We start from the raw sequence: 20,349 nt of genomic DNA, 5'->3' as shown, positions 1-20,349 counted from the left end.
TATATGCACAGTAAGGCTCTAGAAGCACTGATCTAGTTGTCACAAATGGAGTAGGAAATTGCCACCTTTAGGCATCCTGTTGTAACACTTTCATTAGCTCTGATTACTCAAAGAGAGATTTCCACATGGCCTTTGAGATTTGCCCAATTTGTATTTATTTCATTAGGCACCAGACCACTGCAAAAGTAATTTCTTTCAGCAATAATTATACAAGATGGTTCCCAATGAGGTGGAGGTTGAAGATGCCCCAAATGTCTGACTTTGCCACTCTGATCCCCCACCCCTCTTCCTTTAAGTATATTCCCTCACATCTCAGGGCTCCACAATTTGCTGCAGTGCCTCACAGAGTTCATGAATCCTTAATGCAACTGGCTTACATGGTTGTGGAGGCTGGTAAGTCCCAGCTCCAAAGTTTAGACATCCAACTGAAAGTTCCTCCTCATCAACTAGGCTGCAGAAGCTGGTGAAATTGGGTCTCAGGTGACAGGCTGCAATGCAGGTACCCCAAACCAGAGGTCAGGCAGAGGCGAGCTAGATAGATGCAGGATCCAGAACAAGAAAGCAAACCATCTGAAGGTGAAAATCAAGGTCTCTCTTGCTCAGCCAGAGCACACTGGGACCTCACATCAAGATAGCTACGCAAGTCCTGGGCCAGCAGGTTTTCTGGGCGATAGCTGCCATCTGATTGGGGTTTGTCACCGGTGACTCAGCACTAGTACATGTTCAGTCCGGAAAGGGAGGTCACAAAGCCCATGCCTAAGACTTTGGTGGAGGTGTGGCTTTTGACTTCAGAAAATATATCTACCTTAATCCTGTCTGATTAGCCTAACATACCTCCATAAAGGGACTGTAACCACAAGTACAGCACCCATGACTTACAGTGCATCACAGAAGGAAGACTATGGCTAAATGGGCTTTTCTAAGTAATGAACTGTGCCATAGGCCACTAGCCCTTAGCCTTTTTATGCTTGAAGGATGAACTTCCTCCTCCCAATCATTTTACTCCTTCCAAGCAAGTCTTTCAGTGTGGCAGAACATCCTAAGGGTGAGGTTACTTAAGTATCAGCCATTCAGGTTTCTTACAGGTGTCCGTCTGTTCTGGTCGGGTTCTTCAGAGGTGATCTCATCTTCACCCTTCCTGTATCCTGATAACAGAGACTGTTCCCTTGCCCGGAGTCTCTCGTAAGGAATAAGCATACTGCTAGATTTTCCCTAGTGCATAACCCACTTATTCATTCCTTTACCTTCAGCTGTTAGTTCTCCTCTTCTTCCTTCAGTTTGCTACTGATTTTTATCCAGACTTTTTCACCCTGGGAAGGGGCTCAGCAGGTTCAGCTACTATGCCAGTCCAGATTGTTGGTAGCAAGAGCAGTCCAGCAAGTGCTTCTCCCTCAGTCCATTCCCCATCCGTGTTGGGTAGGGTTACATAGATGCAAGACTAGTGGGCTATCTCAACCTCTAGGCAATTTGGCACTATTCGTTGTTAGCCCCAATTTTGCCAGACAGCCAGAAGGTACAGTCCATCTCATCAGGCTCTTGAGAATTCTGGCATATAAATTCAGAGGTATAGTTACAGTCTCTTATTGCGGGATCACCCCTTCTGGCATTTGCAGCTGCATTCCTGGTTCTGGGACTACCACATCTGGCAGGAAAAAAGCAATTTTGAGTGGTGAGAGAACTGTGCAGTGGCACCAGCTTCTCCCTCCTCTTCCCTCCAGCCCCCTCAGTCAAGAAGGTGGGAATCTATCTGGTCAGGGTCACCAGTGTTGACCCCCCTCACTCCCCTCATGCTGAGGAGAAGTGATAATGTGTATTGTGGTTTTGGGAGATCAGACCATCTGCCCAGAATGATTAGAAAACGGTTGTGCTCTTGGCCAGGAGAGTGAAAAGTCAAGGGGAGTGAAGATGGCAGCAGTGGGGATGGAAAGCAGTGGGTGGAATTGTGGCAGTTCAGTTAAGTAGTTTGCTGTTGCGTTAGACATGCTGGGAGCAGGGAGGAAGGAAGAACCAACTGTGACTGTTCTGCTTTGGGACTCTCAGCCATCTCACTGCCATCAAGTCCATGCTGACTCATAGTGACTCTATAGGACTGTAACCCTTTAGGGGAGTAGAAAGCCTCACCTTTTCTCCCACAGAGTGCTTGATACTTTTGAACTGCTAACCTTGCAGTTAGCAGCCTAACTCATAAACACTATGCCACCAGGGGAATGATAATGCCTAGAGGAGTTTGGGGCAGGGGGTGTGGGGTGGTGGTGATGTAGTTTGGAAGTTGAGTTTTGTTTTGCATATGTTAAGTTTGAGGTAACCAGTTGGGTGTCTAGGTATAGAGGGTTTAGAATGCCGAGGGCATATGAGCCTGGACTTCAGGATGAGGGGCACATAGTTGAGTTATCAGCAAGAGTAACTGGGGGGTCTGGGAGAGTGGAGGGGTGGAGGTCTGAGGATAAAAACCAGGAACTTGAGGAGGTAGCAGTTGTCGGAACAGGTGTGGCTGGAGAGGGAGGCACAGGTGTAGGATGATACTGGGTGATATAATCCATAGAAGAGCTTTGCTGGGAAGAATATTTGCCACTTGCAGTGATTGCGCCAGAGTGACTGCTTAGCTTGACTTGAACGCAATGCTTATCAGTATTGGTCTTCACTTGTACACTTACTTATTTCTAGCAGCCATTACATTTCTTGGCGTTTTATGCATATTTGTGTCACAGGCACGTCTGGTCTAAGATGAAATGAATTCTCCAGTTCTCTGACTTAGTGGGTTTCCAAAGAAAGTTGGGCCTGGTTGGTTGATGATGGAAACTGGCCTTCCCCAGGACCCTTCACTCCCTTTTTGGCCTCTCTGTAGTGTGTGCATTGTGAAATAAGCTTTATAATGTAGAATGAGACGTGGTTTTGTTTGGGCCAGGACTAGGGTTTCAAAGAAAGGTATAATGTGTACCTCGCAGTTGCTGAGATGGGTGAAATGAAATACGAGTTAAGAAACAAAAACAATTGCTCGTCAGATTGAATGTCTGTTGCTTTCCTCCACCTCCTTTCTCCTTTTTAGGGGGTTCCAGTTGGATAGGGGATAGTCCTTGATGTTTCCATTTTAGTTCTTATGGCAAGAAAAACAGGAATTTGAGGGGAGGGGGGATTCTCAAAAAATTCTGCCTACTCTATTCCAATTTGACTGAATTATCATTAAGTTGACTGAGACATTTCTAGCAAGCCCAGTTGACTTGTGCTGAAGAGTTTCCAGTCTGTTTACTCATTGGGTGTAAGAAGAGATTCGGATGAAATGCTTTGGGGGAAATGATATGTAGGGAATATAAACCAAGGATGGAAGATAACCCGATTAGGAGGAAAAGCGGTCAGTCAGCTGGAGCTCAGGAAAACTAGGTTTTCCTCTGGGTGCTAGAATTAGTCCTCTCTGTGACCTTGGGCAAGTCATTTACCTAGTTTCAATAAAATCCACAAAGTATGGTTTCCTCATTTTTTGGGGAAAAAAATCAAATGGCTCCTCCTAGCTCTAAAAATGTTTAGATTTATGACTGAGTTAATGAATTGCTTGATTCCTAAGCCACTCTCTGTAAAGTAGAGGAGCATCAATTCTATATTGCTAGGAAGTGAGGCTAGAGAGACCATTTTAGGTTAGAGAGCTTGCATTATTTAGGGGATTCTTTCATTGATCTTCCATTAGAAACACAACGGTCATTACCAGAAGTGTAATTTGAGACTGTTCAATCAAAGAAAGCATCCCAGGGCTGTACCTCTTCTACTAGACATTCCAAACCTTTCTTAGAAAAGTTAGAATAGGCTCAGGTTGCTGTAACGGGAAGCGGTTTCTAGTCTGAGCTTACTTTCTTCCCTGCTCACTCTTGCTTGAGCACCCTTCCCTAGTCCTTATTCTTTGTTGTTGTTAGGTGCCATCGAGTCAGTTCAGACTCATAGTGACCCCCTGTACAATAGAAAGAAACACTCCCTGGTCCCGTGCCATCTTTCCAATTGTCTTTATGTTTGAGCCCTTGGATGCAGCTACTATGTCCATCAATCTTGTCAAAGGCCTTCCTTTCTTTTTGCTGCCCCTCTCGTTTACCAAACATGATGTCCTTCTCCAGGGACTGGGCTCTCCTGGCAACATGTCCAAAGTACATGTGACGGGAGTCTTCCCTTTCTTGCTTCTAAGGAGCATTCTGACTGTATTTTGTATATGCATTATAGGAGGGGGTACCCCCAAAAAACAATCAAAATGGAATAAAGCTTTCCTGGGCAGAATTTTGGCAGTACAAATTTTTCCCAGTAGGTGAGCATCCAGCAACTTGCCCTGGGTCAGTGCACTCGGTGGCGTCGCCTGGGAAGGTTGTCTCTGTTCACAGCGGATGTTTTTTACATGCAAGCAGTTGTACTGGAACCTCATTTTTTGTGATGGCCGATTTAAGAGAACAGCATGCGGCTGTGAAATGTTGTTTTCTGCTCAGGAAAAATACCGGAGAAGCTGTTGTGATGTTGAACACAGCCTACAAGGACAACGCTATGGGAAAAACTCCAGTGTATGAGTGGTTTTCTTGTTTCCAAAAAGGTGAAATGTTGAGTAATGACAAACCTTATTCTGGATGTCCATCACCTTCTACACAGATGAACATGTTGACAAAATCTGTGTACTTGTGCTCTAAGACTGATGACGGACCATTGAAGGAAGGGGGAACTTATCTGGACTATCTTAGAGCTTGGTTTAGCAAATTTTAATGGAAGATTTGAAAGGTTGATGTGAAATTTATGCCTTGGGTTCTGACTGATCAGGAAAAAGAACACTGAGTGGAAACATGCCAAGCAGTGAAAGAACAGCTTGGAAGGGACTCAGACTTTTCCCTCAAAGTCACTTCTGGTGATGAGACATGGTGCTATTCTTATGACCCCGAAAGTAAACATCAGTTAAGCCAATGGAAGATGCCATCATCACCTCGCCCAGAAAAAGTTCATCAATTGAAATAAAAGATCAAGACAATGCTCATTTGCTTTTTTTGATGTGAGGGGGATAGTGCATTTTCAGTTCATTCCACCAGGTCAGACTGTTAACCAAATTTCTATTTAGAGGTTTTGAAAAGATTGTATAACAGTGTGTGACCAAAAAAGGTCTGATTTGTGGAAGTCAGGGGACTGGCTTTGCCACCACAACAATACACCTGCTCACACAACCAGCTCAGTGTACCAGTTTTTGGCAAAAAACAGCATTCCTCTCTTGCCCCACTCACCTCACTTACCTGACCTCACTCTGTACAACTTCTTTTTGTTGCCGTGAATGAAGAGGAGACATGAAAGGACAGCCATCGGGAGGCATAGAAGAGATGAAGAAAAAAATGAGGGAGGCGCTATCAGCCATCTAAACAGATGAGTTTGAAAAAATGTTTCCCAGAATGGAATCGCAGATTTGAACAATGTTTTAAGTGTAATGGAGAGTACTTTGAAGGTGATGAGGTTGTTTTGTAAATAATCTTGCATATATATAGCTTCTGGGGGGGAAGATTTTATTTTTTGGGGGGGGGTAGCGGTGGTACCCCTTCATATGCTGCATCCACATTAAAAGCTACAGTTTTTAAAAGGTATTTCATAAAATGTGCAAGGTTTCCGGGCCTGTTGATGTAGCTGCAGCTTAATGGCATTATGAGTTTTCTTTTTCTTTTTTTACAATAACTCTTATGCTGGACTCACTTATCTTGAAGTGGTAGGCAACCTCAGCACATCCTCTTGTAATGTCATGACTCTTCTCTGCTACTTGGGAGAACTTTGAGCATCACTAGTGGCACTTCTCAGGAGTTCCACAAGTTTATGGTATTGCACTAAACACAGGGAAAATTCCATGAGAACCTCAAGAGATCCCTTTTAATGAGGTCCACATTAAGGAATGAATTGCTCACCTGAAGATGATGAGTGTTACACAAAGTGGACCCAGGGAGAAGAGAGGCCTTCTACTCCCGGAGAGTTACAATCTCAGAAACTCACAGGGGAGTTCTACTGTTTGTCCTGTAGGGTCACTATGAGTTGGAATCTACTCGTTGGGATTGAGTTGTTTTGTAAGTGGACCCACACAGTTCAAACCCGTGTTGTTCAGAGGCCAACTGTACAAAATGTTCATATTTGTAAAAGGAATAGAATGAATACAGATGGCTCATTGTGTACATCTGGTGTATAAAATAAATGGATGTTGTAAATCGTGGGGAAGGATTTGACTCCGTCTGGCTTTTAAACATGTTATTTTAAAGGTTGGACAGGCTGCAGTTGACAAAGATCACACAGAGTGTTAAATGTTCACAATCTTTCAGCCAGACTGTGTTTCCTTAATAGGATGATAGAGAGTTTTTGTGTTTTTACCTTAAGTCATGCAAATTGATAGCAGAGGTTTTATTTTTTTTCTCCAACTTGTTCTCATTTAGGCAAATCTCAGATGGCTACTACAGTTATTTTTAAACTTTTGCAGTCGCGTTTAGTTTTGATCTCATCTTAGCATTTGCCCAGAATATAAGTAAGTTAAATGTTTCCATTACTTTATTTTTTAGGAATGCAATAGTGTTTGAATGCTTGCTTTCAGAGATCTCACTTTGGCAATCGAGCAGCAGGTTTATAGTAACAAGAACAACAACGAGTTATTAAAAAAATTATTGCATACTTATTCTATTTTTATGGTGACGGAGAATCAACAATTCGTATTTCTGTAACTTAGAAGATATATACATCCCCCCGCCCCCAACTAGGTCCCCAATATTAATACAGGAATTGGTTCAAATTAAGGGAACAGCATCTCAGGTAGACATAGATGTCAGGGTGGGGGCTTTAGCTATGAAAAATTTTAAATTACAATTCTATATGTGAAGCGATGAACACCTATGGATGATGTCATGTTAATTCAAGCTTAAAATGGCCTCAGGAGGGGCGGGAAAAGAAGCCTCAGAAGCTTTTTAAATTACTGGCCCGGGATGTGTATCGATGTGCTCATCCATTGTCGTGGATTATTTACAGATTAAAATCAAATTGCTACTTGTTGGTCAAGACATGTCTTTAGGTACTTTATAGAAGACACAGGTGACTTGACATTTGTTAGTTTACAGTGAGTTACTTGTGGAACAAACTTGCGTCATTTTGCTTGTTCCACTGGAGTCTGTAAACAGTTGTGCTGTGGTTTATGTCTGTCAAAAGAGCACAGTTATAAAATGGCTATTTTAGATTATTTAGCTATTTGTACTCCTACCAAACCAAATTTCCATGGATTTTGTTCCCCCTTTGATTCTAATAGGCTGGAAAGTATGTATGAAAAGTTTTCAAAGAGCTTGTTAAATAGCTCGTTTGTTAATATTTTTTAGGCATTGGGGGAGGAGGGCTACCATAATTAAGCAAATTAACCCAGGAGTTCCACAATTGACTTAATTTCTGCTCTCAAAGGTATCTTAGAAATAATGATTAAATTCTAATATGGAAAAGATTATTTAATGTTTTCATCTGGCCTAGAGAAAAGGGAGGAGCTTACAGCTTCTATGGAATTGGCAAACCCTTTTCCGTTCTCTTATGATTTGCGTTGAGTTCTGTAAGGGAATGCTCCATGTAATGATCATACAAAGTGTTTTTAATTTTGCCATTTTAATGAGAAGCATTGGGCTTCTGTGCTCAAAAGAAAATGAGTCCTCCCACTTGTTCCTGCTTCATCTTCCTTAAAAGTATGTAGTGCCTTAGATACTGGTAAGGCATGTTGGTGTACCCAGTAGCCAAACTTGTGGTTAGGTGCCTTTGAGTCAGGTCCGACCCATAGCCACTCTGCACAAAGGAACAAAACACGTGCCTGATCCTGCACTGTCCTCAGAATTGTTCCCTTGACCCGTCACCCTGTATTGTCCTAACTCGTTAGCACTGCTGAATCCTGTGTGTGGGGAGAGGGTGGCACTGTGCAGTTGAGCCTTTATCGTTCTAGGACCGTCAGAGGAAACGCGGTGGTGGTCTACCAGCTGTTTGAATGGCAGCTTTCTCAGGTGGTGGTTTTCTGTTTTTGTTTTAAGATCTTAGCAAAGCAATGTCTCAAGATGGCATGTCTCAGTTCCAAGAAGTCATTCGGCAAGAACTAGAACTATCCGTGAAGAAGGAACTCGAACAGATACTCACTACTGCGCCATCACATGAGTGTGAGGTAGGGCCTTGACAGTTTTTTTGTTTTGTTTTGGTCAGTCTACCTGCTCAGTTACTGCCAACGTAGTCATCATCCATCCCTAACTAAGCAGGTGATGTAACAACAATAACAACAACAAATCAGGAGGATTGCTTAACAATGAAGGATTTTCTGCATTTGTCCTTTGCAAAATATCATTCTTTTAACTCCCCCACTCCCCACCCCACTAACATTCTAACAAGTTCCCAAAGCTACTAAAGAATCAGAAAATAAAAAAATCACACTATTTGTTCTGTTTTGATACCTTGAGTAGAGAACTAGCTCTCAGTGTTTAGAAGGAATTGTGAGAAGTTAATCAGGCGTACCTCCTGCAGGCCTTTTTACACAGTGCCAGGGCTCAGAACCATGCTACTGTAACAATACTTATTGGGGATTCCAAGAATTGTTCTAATTTCTACTTATAAATCAATGTTATTTTTTTCCATTTTCAAATTGCAACATGTACTTCATTTTTTTTTTTGTAGAATGATTTTTGTATTAGTTTATTGTTTGAAAACTTAATTTATTGGTTGGTTGTTAATTTTTCTATACATTGAATCCCCATCAGACACTTTTAGTTTCTGCTTTCAACCATTAAATTAATTTTATTTATATTTTATACTTAAGGTTTTAATGTCTTGTGCTTAGATGCTTTTGGCTCCTTGTTCTCTTGGTTCATTTCCACTTTCGATACAAAGCTGCTGGTGAATAAATGTAGAGGACCATTTGGAATTCCCATAGACCAAATGGTGTTTAGCTTACATGATGCTAGTGGGAGGTCAGAGCCTTAATTGCTCTTATTCTTTTAAACGTAGTTCCCACTAGCTTTTCTTTATCTTTAATTTTAAACGAGGGTCCTTAAAAAGTCTCACTCTTTGTTCTAATATGAAGGTGCTGCAAAAATTCAAGTTTGTGGAACACTATAATGAACAGATAATGGGATTTTTTTCATGAGCTTTTGAAACCCCCTTTTTATAACAATTTTATTTTGAGGCATCTTAAATGTATAGTTTGTGCCTGTTTTTGTTAAATAGTAAGCATTCTGCTGGTTGTAACAGTGATTTCTATTTTCATAGCATACTAAAAAAGACCTTGATGGATTTCGGAAGCTATTTCATAGATTTTTGCAAGAAAAGGGACCTTCTGTGGATTGGGGAAAAATTCAGAGGCCTCCAGAGGATTCGGTAAGTTTTGTATAAAATGTAGAACAATTTAAGGTAATTTTAGACATTGGTTTAACCATAAGCAAGTTCCTGCCTAGTTGTTTGGTGGAAGAGACAAAGGCTATGGGTAGAAGAGCCATGACAAGTAATCCATGGTATCGGTATGCAGGCCATTCTTGGACTTTTGTAACCATGGTCTCTTCCACACATGAAAGATTGACAGTACTTGATAGAGAAACCAGTGTCCATAGTTATACCTGAAGATGTCGAGTCCTTACTCTGGAGAGGTGGAGTCAGATCAGTAACCACTGAGCTGAATGGAGAGACAGATAACTGAATTTATGAGAACTGGTTCCCAGAGGATACTCTCACCATAACCATATCTGAGTGCTGCTTTAATTTCAAGGTTTTCAAAGTTTTCATACTTAGTTGTTCCCTTACAAGTGTTAACTATAGATAACGTAAATGTTGGGGTTCACAAGGCAGACGTAATAATGAAATGAAACAAGGGGAAACATATCACATACAGAGAAATTTTTTCCTCTGTGACAAATGCTAGTAGGCTGGCTGGCTGGCTACCCTCCAAATACTACTGCCTACTGTTTGCATTGCAAAAAACTCAGGAGGCCAGCAGTTAGTTAGTTAGTATGTGCAGACTCCTTTTACCACTGATCTTTGGAAAATCTGACAGACTTGTTAGCCTGGGTAGGGCTGTCTTATATTACAGTGGTTTATGATTTATAGTTTATGTTTATGACTCGCAATAGTACAGTCAGATAAACAGGTATCTTTAAATGTACAACCCATTTTAAAAAACTGAAGTTTAATTTTCTCTTCTCCACCCCTGTAGTGCCTCTCATTCATATGCATATAGCCATAAACCATTGGTATGGCTTATTCAGCAGGCCCTGGCCTTCTATCAGCTGTCTTGTTTAACCAGCCAGACTTTTGTCCCCAGCCATTCCAGAAACAACTTTTCTCCCCTCAGCTAGCTGTAGCTTAACATCTCTTAAATCCCCTTCAGCCACAACGATAAAAACCACCAAACTGGCCTTCTCAGATAGGAGCCCTGGTGGAGGTGTAGTTTTGCATTGAGCTGCTAACTTCAAGATCAGCAGAAAGATAGGGCTTTCTACTTTGCAGTTACAGTCGCAGAAACTCACAGGGCAGTTTTACCCTGCCCTATGGGGTGGCTATGAGTTAGACTAGACTCATAAAGGCAGTGAATGAGGCAAAGAATCAAACGTTTTATTTCTCATGACACTTCCTTTTTTCTCTTACGAAGTACTATGCTTCCATGAGTCTGGATTCATTGCTAGGAATCCGTTTCTGATGCCAACTGTAACAATGTATAGCAGTAGGCTTTTAAGAAGGACACACTAATGTTCATCTTCTGCCGCAGTATTTGAGCAAAGAATCTATATCCTCAACATCTGCCTAAGTCTCTAGGAGCTGAATGCCAGCCCCTACCCTTTAGCACCAACTCAGGAGTCTCTGAATCTATGATCCGATAGGTACCTTCCATATCTTATTTTAACAACATTAGCAGTTTTCAAAAGAGCATATCATTGGGATTTATTGTCCGTATTTGACACTGTATTTCAAATAGAAGTAAGTCTATGACTTGAAAACTTTCTGTAATGTTAATATTTTATCTGTTGAAGTATAAATATGTATTATTACAATAGCAAAAATGATCCTGTACAGGGATCTCTGGGTCCTAAGGACATGTTTTGCTTATACCTTTTTGTTCTTCGTGATTGTGAGATCCTTTTTCTGCTTTTGAGATGGCGAACTGTACCTAACAGGTTGGCAAGAATGACGAAGTTCCCTCATTAGAGTGCCACATACCTACCCTGTGTATGTGTTTCCACACATGTGGTGAGAGTTACATAGACTATGGCTAGGAAAGCCATAGCAGATGATAATTGAAGTGGGAATTGGAGGGTGGCAGAGGAAAAGGCAGAGGGATCAGGATCATTACAGGGGATTTTTGTTTCCAATTCAACACTACACCGAACCCCCACCCCAAGCCCAACAAGATTATGAGAAGTTCTTTTGTAGGGAGCCATAGTTACTTACGGGGATGCAAAGTTGTTGCAGAAAAAGAATCGAAGTGGAAAATAGGTTTTTAAGGTACAATATGATTAGTGAAGTCTTTGTAAGTAAATAGTTTTATTGAAACCTAGTCAACTTGTTTGAATTGTATGAGCCCCAATAAATTGATTAAAAAAAAAAAGAAAGTCTTTTATTCACCCGGGAAACACGGATTTCCTGGTTGCTTGAGTGGATTGGCATGTTCATGTTTTTAAAGCCTTCGAAAGGGGTGAGTATGTGTCTTTGAATTATGTAAGGAAGGGCATCTCTTTTTCTGTTGTTGTCGTCATGGAAGAGAATTGAGATGAAGATTGCGGTATTTAGCTCCAACACACTTCTTTTTATTTTGCTCCACAGTGAGAGCTTTTTTGACTCTGGGCACAAATGTGAATGTTTAAGTGGTCAGCCCTCCTGAGAAAGTTACTGTGCAGGGTACGAGTGCCCAGGTGTTTGTTACTTGTTGTGGAAGCTGAAGCATAGTTAACATGTGTGCACCTGAAGGTCACCTTTTTGTTTGAAAGACTTCCTGGAGGGAGATTTGGTCCGAGAGCTGACATTAACAGCCCCAGGATTGTTTGCTCCAAGCATGGTGTGGATTTTCTAGCTGCCGTGAGAAATTTGGTTTGTGTGTGTGTGTAAGGATAAAATGAGGTCTCAGATAAGGATGTTCTTACCTGCCCCCAATAGGAAGTTGTGACATAGAATAAAATGGCCCTGAGGACAGTGGTGGGTATCAGAGTCTCATCTTTTACTTGACATAAAGTTTTAAAATGACACTCCAGAAACATGTTTAGGAAAATATGCTTGTACTAATCCAGACAACGATGGTCAAAGTGCTCGTTTCGCTCTTTGGATTCTGCGGTGAATTGAACAGTTGACCTTTTCTCTCAGAGCTGCCTGCCGTTGTCTTGCCTTTGTGCATAGGACCTATCCTGTTCCAGGAAGGGGCATGCCTTAGGAGACTGACAAGACTGTGGAGCTGAACTGCGTGCAGGTTACTTGTTCTACTCTCACAATGTGGCTACTTCAATGGTTCTGTGTTTGACTCGCAGATGCTTCCAGAATGTTGTTGGACTTCAGGTAATGCTGTTGGACCCGGGCCTGTTGCTGCTGTTCTTGTTTCCAAAGCAGGGTCAGTCCAGCCCCGCAGACTCGTGTTCCCTGGGAAAAATAACGATGTGAATCCAGCTGGTAGTACTACTCTTGGAACCTCACTCCTCTCCCTCCCCCGCAGAATCCGATTGAACCTTCCTTGGCTGGTGTTCTTCAGGGCCTGCGACACCTAACAGCTAATACAGTATGACATTCCTCTAAGGCAGTGGTTCTCAACCTTCCTAATGCCGCGACTCTTTAATACAGCTCCCCGTGTTGTGATGACCCCCACAGCCATAAAATTACTTTCATTGCTACTTCATAACTGTTATTTTGCTACTATTATGAATTGGGTGACCCCTGTGAAAGGGTCGTTTGACCCCCAAAGGGGTCGCGACCCACAGGTCGAGACTGCTGCTCTAAGGAAAAGTGTACAGTTGAGGAATTGCTACAGTGGTTAATGGAAGGGCAGTAGGTGTGGGAGTTTGAGAGCCAGAAATTTCAAGTGTAAGAAACTGAAGAAATGGCATGAGAGTCACATCTAACTTCCTCAACCCCAAAGGGAAGGGGAATCCAAATCCACATCTGCCCAAAGATGAGGCAGAAGTCAGACATGCCTCCACTTTCCATCCTTCGTTATCCTCTTGTGATGCCAGTTGTCTCTCCCATGGCAATCTACTGTTCTCCCGGTTTTGATAATATATTGTATTAGCCTCACCGAACTCACAGACAATACTCACTACTATGAGGCTTATTAGGGAGGTTAACAAATACCAGCTCGGAAGATAAACATTAAAGGATAAAGTTCTTTTGTCCATAGCACCTCTTCTCAGCTGTGACAGCAGGCACAGCTCCCTCCAGCCACACTGGCCTTGGCCTCTCCGTCACACTGGCAGGCTTCTGCCTTGCCTGGGCAAGAGTAACAAAGCTCTTTTAGTGCTGATGCACTCTACAAGCTAGCTTCCTGCCCTAATGCAGTAAGCAGTACTCACTCCGTGGGCCAGGAAGCTAGCTGCTCTGTCTCATGGACTCTTGCTGCTGAAACCCCTCCTTCATGGTCTCTCCTGTCACCCCTTCTTCAGGTAGGGATCCCAGACAAGTATGGCTCTTCTTGTTGATCATGGGATTCTCTCTCATCTTGCTTCTGAGATGGACTCACCATGAAGAATTGCAAAACTGGCCAAACCAATAAACCATACTCACTGCCCTTGAGTTGATTCCAACTCAAAGTCATGCTATAGGACAGGGTAGAACTGACTGTGGGGTTCTGAGACTAACTGAGACTAGAAAGCCTCGTCTTTCTCCCATGCAACAGCTGCTGGTTTCGAACTGCCAGCTTTGCAGTTAGTAGCCCAGCATGTAACCACTACACCACCTGGCTCTTAGGCAATACTGGCTAGTCTCCTTTTATTAGATGTTTGTTCACACACCCTGTTTGCAGGGTCCCACCAAATCATTTGGGGGCAGATTACAGATTATAGATGAAGAGCCAGACCAAGTAATTTCATATCGCCGCAGAAACAAAATGCTGGAAGTAGGAAACAAGTGAGAATTGAATCAAGGAGACGCAGTTGTTATGTTTTATTTACTTTTTAAAACCGTTTTACTGACATATAATTTATGTACCATACAGGTCAAGAGTTGATATGTTTTAAATAAACCTTTTTTTTAAAAGAATCGTTTTACATTTACAGAAAATTTGTAAAGATAGTTGCATTGTATTTTGAAGTAGAAACATTCCAAAGCTATCCAGATGAACTTTTGTTATCTCTAGCTCAGTTTTAACTTCCTGCTGAGTCAGAAAGAAGCACAAAATAATTACCAAGAGTGCTGACGGGATTTTTCATGGAAACTCAGAACTGAGAATACATAAAAGATGACTTAGAAGAAACACGTTAAGAGCCAAGAGGGTGCCTATGGCAGGACTAACTATGGAGAACAGTGGAAGTAGGTCATTAAACAAAGATTTCCATTTATAGATGAGCTTGTTTAAGTCAACTGTCTTCATTATTCATAGCCCGAAGGCCCTCAGGTGCTTGGAAAATATTCTCAGTGCTTCAAAGTAACATGAAATCAACATCAGTCCAAAAGGTTTTATGTTTTGTTTTTTGCCTGAAAGAGCTTTAAGCTTTTTAAAGTTATAAAACCCTATGATTACAAAGCTGTATTTTCGTTGTTGCCAGTTCTCTTGCTGTGGGCCTCCAGTGATGCCTGCTCGTGGGTGAGCCCGGGTGTGCGGCCTCAAACTGCTCCGGAGAGTTTTCAAGGTTTGAACCTTCAAAAGCAGATCGCCAGGCCTGCCTTCCGAGGCGTTTCTGGGTGGGCTTGAACCGCCAACTTTTGGCTGGCAGTTGAACCCTTACCACTTTGTGTCACCCGAGACTTGTTGATGACGATTGCAAACGTTTGCTGACTTCTGGGGTAGCCTTGGTTTTGCTTTTCCAGCAAGCACGAGGCACAGAAGAGCCTGGGGCAGCGTGTGGCGTGTTCTTGGTGGAGCCGAGGCCAGTTCAGTCCCAGGGAGAGAGCCCGCTGGCCGTCTGGAAGAGCCGGCCGGCCAGAGAGAGCCATTTTATGAGAAGAAGCCTGGCTTGAAAAGGCAGGGAGATACTATTGAAATGTGACTTTTCCTTATTCTGGACATCTCTCTCTAACCCTCGGGGTCAGCATACCTATTCTGCAAAGGGCCGCCCTTGTCCCAGCTATGGTCACGTGGAAGCAGCCCTGGACAATAGAAGTGGAGGAGCACAGCTGCGACCCACTAGCACCCAGTGGAGACACATGGCAGGCCTGATGCTCCCACGGGTCCCTGTGTTGGCCCTCTTCAACTCCCCTGCCGTGGATATGTGAGTGGCACGCTCTGGGTGGTGTCCCATGTGTGGGAGCTCAGTCAGCTAGCTTGTGACTTGAAGCAGAGAAAGAAATTCAGCCGTATGTCCCTTCACACGTGTGTTCTTGGTTACAAGCTGTACATACCGTCCATGTACCACTGGAGGGGAAAGGCACTGAGTTGCCGTTAAGATCTCCTCTGGTGTATGGTGCATCCAGCTTCAGAAGTGTTCCCGTGTGTGTGAGTGATGATGCAGTAGAGCAGCCAGCACCAGAGGGCTCTCTGTGGGCCAGATACTGTACTTGGCACTGTACACACACCATTTCATCTCTGCGCCTAAGAAAACCAGTGACGGAGATGGGGAAAAAATCCCAACCAAACCCCGAGGCTTCGAGCAGTGAAATAATCTTCTGTAGATTATTTCATGTACACCACATGTAACAAGCGGTGGCACCCAAGGTTCAAACCCAGGCTGCTGGCTTTCAGGCCTGTGTGACCACATTCCATTTGAGAGCAGCCTCTTCTGTCAGGTGATGCCATCATTCACACTAGGATGGATGTGGCCGATTACGGTGCTGTGCACCAGGTCATGGGAGAAGCAGCAGCATGTACTTGCTACTGCCGGCTTTCGTTGGGCAGCTAGTCACTGGGTTTTTATCCCTTCTACACATGCGGATATCCTCAGGGGAGAACAGCTATTGATAAACCCTTTCTGAAAGCCTAAGCCAAGCAAACCTAGTGCTAGAGGTTTTGTTTGGTGCCCTGTGTATAGGTTGGGTCCCTGGAGGCCGCCTAGTTCTCTGCTGCTGCTGGGTGTGGGGAGAGGTGGCCATGGTCATGAGCAACTGTGATTCAAGCTCCCCACACTGGTGAGCCTCTCATGTCCATGGGGCAGCCCTGCACCTGCTGTACAGACGTTAACAAAGATGACCTGAGAGCCTTAAAATTTAAAAAAAAGATACTGCAGTTAAAAATATACGTATATATATCTCCAAGAGTTTGCCATGGTAACTGTTTTAAGTTTTGGGTTCAGTAGCATTGCTCACGTCGCTGGCTGTACCACCATCACCTCTGTCCATTGGTCCATTGCCACTCAGGGTCTCGGCACCCTTCAGGGGGCCTCTCCTTCCTCCAGCCCCTAGTAACCACTGAGGAGTTTCACGGCAGAGGTGTCTTGTACACTGTCTGTCCTTCTGTGACTGGCTCCACCCAGCATAAGGCTTTCAGGGTTCCTCCGTGCTGTAGCATGTATCCGGACTCCTCTGCCCTCGGTGGCTGAGAAACTTTCCAGTGTGTGTAGGTACTAACTGCATTGGGCTTGTCCATGCCCACGTTGCCTTTTGAATGCAGGAGATAATGTGAGCTGTGCCCAGAGTCTGGGAGAGGGCTGGTGTTCCAGCACAGGCTTTCCATCGTCAGAGCAAGCCGTGGGGGCCTGCCTTTGAGGGAGTTGTGCTGTTAGCATTTGGAACCACCAGAAAGTCAATCGATGGGCAGTTGAAGACGGTCTTCATGTCCCTACCTCAGACACATCACAGGGTCCACCTCTTATGCAAGCTGAACAAAAGCCTTCTTGTTGAATCCTTGTTTTGAGTTAATTCTTTATTTGCACATTAATTTATTCTCAAATATACCATGTCCTCATGGACCCATAGGCCTCTGCGAGGACCATCTCTTTAACAAAGATTTATTTTTATATTCATGAGTGAAGTTTCCAATGTATGTAATAAATTATATGTGAGAATGAGGCTTTTGTGTGGTTCTGTGCATGTGTGGAGTGTGCACATTTCTGAAAAAGGACCCACTAGCCTTTGATTTTCACAAGTCCCGGTAGCTCACAGAGCCTGAGAATCCCTGGCATAAGCTGCGATGTGGTGGCTGTGGTGCAGTGAGGTTGGTTTCCGTGGGGGCCAGTGCCAGAGGCCTGCCAGCCTGAGAGAGAGATGGCATTCTATGTTGGCGTGCTGGAGTGGAAGAGGAAAGACTGCAAGGTTGAAAACAGAAACAAAACACCCACCGCCATGTAGTCGGTTCTGATCATGGCAACCGGATTGGACACAGAGAACTACCCCGTGTGTTTCAGAGTCCATCACTCTTTACTGGAGTAGAAAGCCGAATCGTTCTCCTGTGAAGTGGCTGGTGGTTTCGGGCTACTGGCCTTGCAGTCAGCAGCCTCCCAACACATCACCATTAACGGCACCACCAGAGCTGTGCCAGGTAAAAAGGGCCAAGTAATTCAGGACTTTAAAACCCATGTGCCAGTTAGGACTAGTTCAGTTGCATAGGAGGGGACTTCAAAAAGTTGGTAGAAAAATGGAATGAGAAGATAATGGAATTTTCCCATGAACTTTTTAACACTGTTAATGTAAAAACCAAAAACCCACATAACAAAATAAATCTCGGGGGAGGCATCCAGAGCTAGTATAGCAGGCCCGTCGCGTGGGGCAGTCACCAGGAACCAGGCCTGTGTCCTGCTGCTCTGTCGTCCTTCTCTCTCCCGGGGGCCTCCAGAGAGAAATCCATCCGGCCTTATCACCTTGTCTCCATGCCAGGGAGCACAGAGGAGGAAGAGGAGCGTTCGTAGAGATCCCTCAGCTCAAAACTCCAAAAACAAACAAAAAAACCTTCATTGCCATCGAGTCAGTTCTGACGCAGAGCTATCCTTCAGCTCACTCCTGCTTAATTTTATCGGCCAGAATTGAAACACAGCTGCAAGGGAGGCTGGGAAATGTTGTCTTTATTCCGGATTACCATGTGCCCCGCAAACAGGAGACAAACGTGGAAAAGAAAAAGATGGGGCAGGCACCTGAGTAACTTCTGTCATGCCACATCAATCTTTGTTTTATGAGTGAAACCCACTACCATTGAGTCAGTTCCCACTCATGCCAGCCCTGTAGGATAGAGTAGAACTGCCCAGGTGGGTTTCTGAGAAGATAACTCTTTGCCGGAATAGAAAGCCTCCCCTTTCGCCTCAAATGTAGCTGGTAGTTTTGAGCCACTGATCTTGGGGTTAGCCATCGAGAAGCATGCCCTAATTCTATCACTGCCTGAAAGGTGGAGGGAGGGTGGGAAGGATACCAGGAAACTTTAGAGACCATTGCGGTGGGGCAATTGAGAGGGGAGCAGGGTACTAACCGTGGTTGCAAAGACAGACAAATGATCAGGTGTGTAAGCAGGCACCTGCCTTTAGCAGCCAGGCGTGTCTTGGTACCATGGAGACCAAGAATCAAATACTTGAGTGCTGAGAGCCACGGAGGGGAAAGCTTGGCAGAGGGAGGTCGTAATGGCTTTTCAAAGGATGTGGCAGAGAGGGGAGGAAAATGGAGTGTGGTTTATCGGAAGTGAAGGGGAATGGGAGTGTTTCACAATTTAAGGAGTGGTGGATTGAGTCAGATGCAGTTGAGAGATCAGATAAGAAGAGTACTAACTTAATTGATAGAATGGGGCCAGCTGCAGGTTGTTGACCTTGTTGAGAGCCGTTCCTGCCAGTACCCACAGGCAGGAGTCTCAAACAGCCTTACCAACCGTTAGAGACCACTGGAATCTTGATGATGCTGGACCAACTTTGAGACTTGGCCAGCTGACTGACTACCCTATAGAGCTGAGTAGGTGCTGGATGCAGGCATCTCCTGCTGGTTCCATGACAGAAATGTCTTCCCTGGCTGGGGGCCTGTCCCTTCGTACACATTATTTGTATATTTCTCTGTATACTATTATGTTTTTATCCTTACCACCTTAGTGTGATTTTGGTTTTCATTGTTTTCTGTTGGGTCTCCCAGCAGTGATGTACAGGAGGAGTGAATGCGTAATAAGAATAACTGATGGGGGGGGGAGTTATAGGGGATACCAGGGTGGGGAGTGGATGATGGGGAGGGTAAGGCGCTCTCAGGAGTGAATGGTGGAGACGGGAGGGGGAGGGAGCACTAGACTGGATTGTGATTGCATAACGCATCTTGGAGGTGATGTAACCATGGGAGAGGGGAATGTTAAAAAAATTGATGTGGGGGTGATTGTACAATTCTTGGTATGATTGAACCATTGAATTATATGATATGTAAATTACTTGCCAATAGTACTGTTGGGTGGTGTGGTGGGAAGCTGTTCCTGAATGGAGGAGAAAACCGGATTGATGGGTGAGGGAGGTAAGAGGGGCTGTGGTAGTTGAGGTGAGGGCAGCTGTTCGTCCAAAGGTTTTTTTTCATGGAGGTGGTGGAGAAAAAGGTGTGTGGGAGTAGGGAAGGGTGCGTGAGGGTATGTTGTTTTTTGGTTTATTTTGATGATACATGTGTATATGTTCACGCTGATGGAAAGGAATAAAGGAGACTGAAAAGAGGTGTGCATGTGGTGTTTGGTTGATAAAAATGAGGCCTTGCAATAGGCCCTGGCAGGAAGCACGACCCCCCCACCCCCCACCCGGGGCGAGCTCTCCATAGCCTGGCGGAAGGAAGGGGAACAGACAGTAGAGGTGCTGCTGGGTTTGGAGCTGTGATGGCAGGAAGCTGAGGGGCCCATTGGTGCCTTTTAACCTCTTTGTCCAATAGGACTCGTGTACTCTGATGGCCGAGGGGTGTTGCATGTATCTAGTGTGATTTGGCAGCCTCTCCTTAATGGGGCGTGGGGGGCAGATCTCCCATCTAGGTCTACATTATCTGTCCAAAAAATTGCTCTGAAAAAAAAAATCACTCTGTAGAAACTTTCAAGGGATTCAGATTCGGATCATTGCTTCAAAGCAACCACAGACCTGTTGCCATAGCGTGGACTCAGTGACCCTGTGGGACAGAGGAGAGCTGCTCCACAGGGCAGCTTCCGGGGCCTAGAGCGCAGCGCCCCGGGCTGTATGCAGCGCGGGCGTAGCCAGTGAGCCAAGTTTCCCGGAACACGCTCTCTTCACACGTCTGGTGTGTCATCCGAACGTGCTATGCAGTGTGCACGGCTCTTTTTCTATTGGGCAAATGTGCTTTTCCTGAAGGAAAAGGGAAAAAAACACCCTTTCAGGTTGT

The 20,349-nt window shown here is 44.3% G+C and overlaps 1 protein-coding gene across 3 annotated transcripts in view; it reads left to right on the top strand.

The window, feature by feature from the left end:
* Nucleotides 1-20,349, top strand: part of UGP2 (UDP-glucose pyrophosphorylase 2) — a 50,566-nt gene that overhangs the window by 13,330 nt on the left and 16,887 nt on the right. For all 3 annotated transcript variants that reach the window (XM_045294126.1, XM_004710189.2, XM_004710188.4), the window contains exons 2-3: nt 8,022-8,149; nt 9,244-9,351. In XM_045294126.1, coding sequence (XP_045150061.1) covers nt 8,036-8,149; nt 9,244-9,351 — 222 coding nt within the window. In that variant the 5' untranslated portion in view covers nt 8,022-8,035. The remainder of the gene's footprint in view (nt 1-8,021; nt 8,150-9,243; nt 9,352-20,349) is intronic.

Source organism: Echinops telfairi, unplaced genomic scaffold (genome assembly GCF_000313985.2).
Source record: "Echinops telfairi isolate 266 unplaced genomic scaffold, ASM31398v2 ScPeMD7_2573;HRSCAF=3158, whole genome shotgun sequence".
NCBI lineage: Eukaryota > Metazoa > Chordata > Mammalia > Afrosoricida > Tenrecidae > Echinops > Echinops telfairi.
Note: the sequence above shows the minus strand (reverse complement) of the source record. Positions and strands in the feature narration are given on the sequence as shown.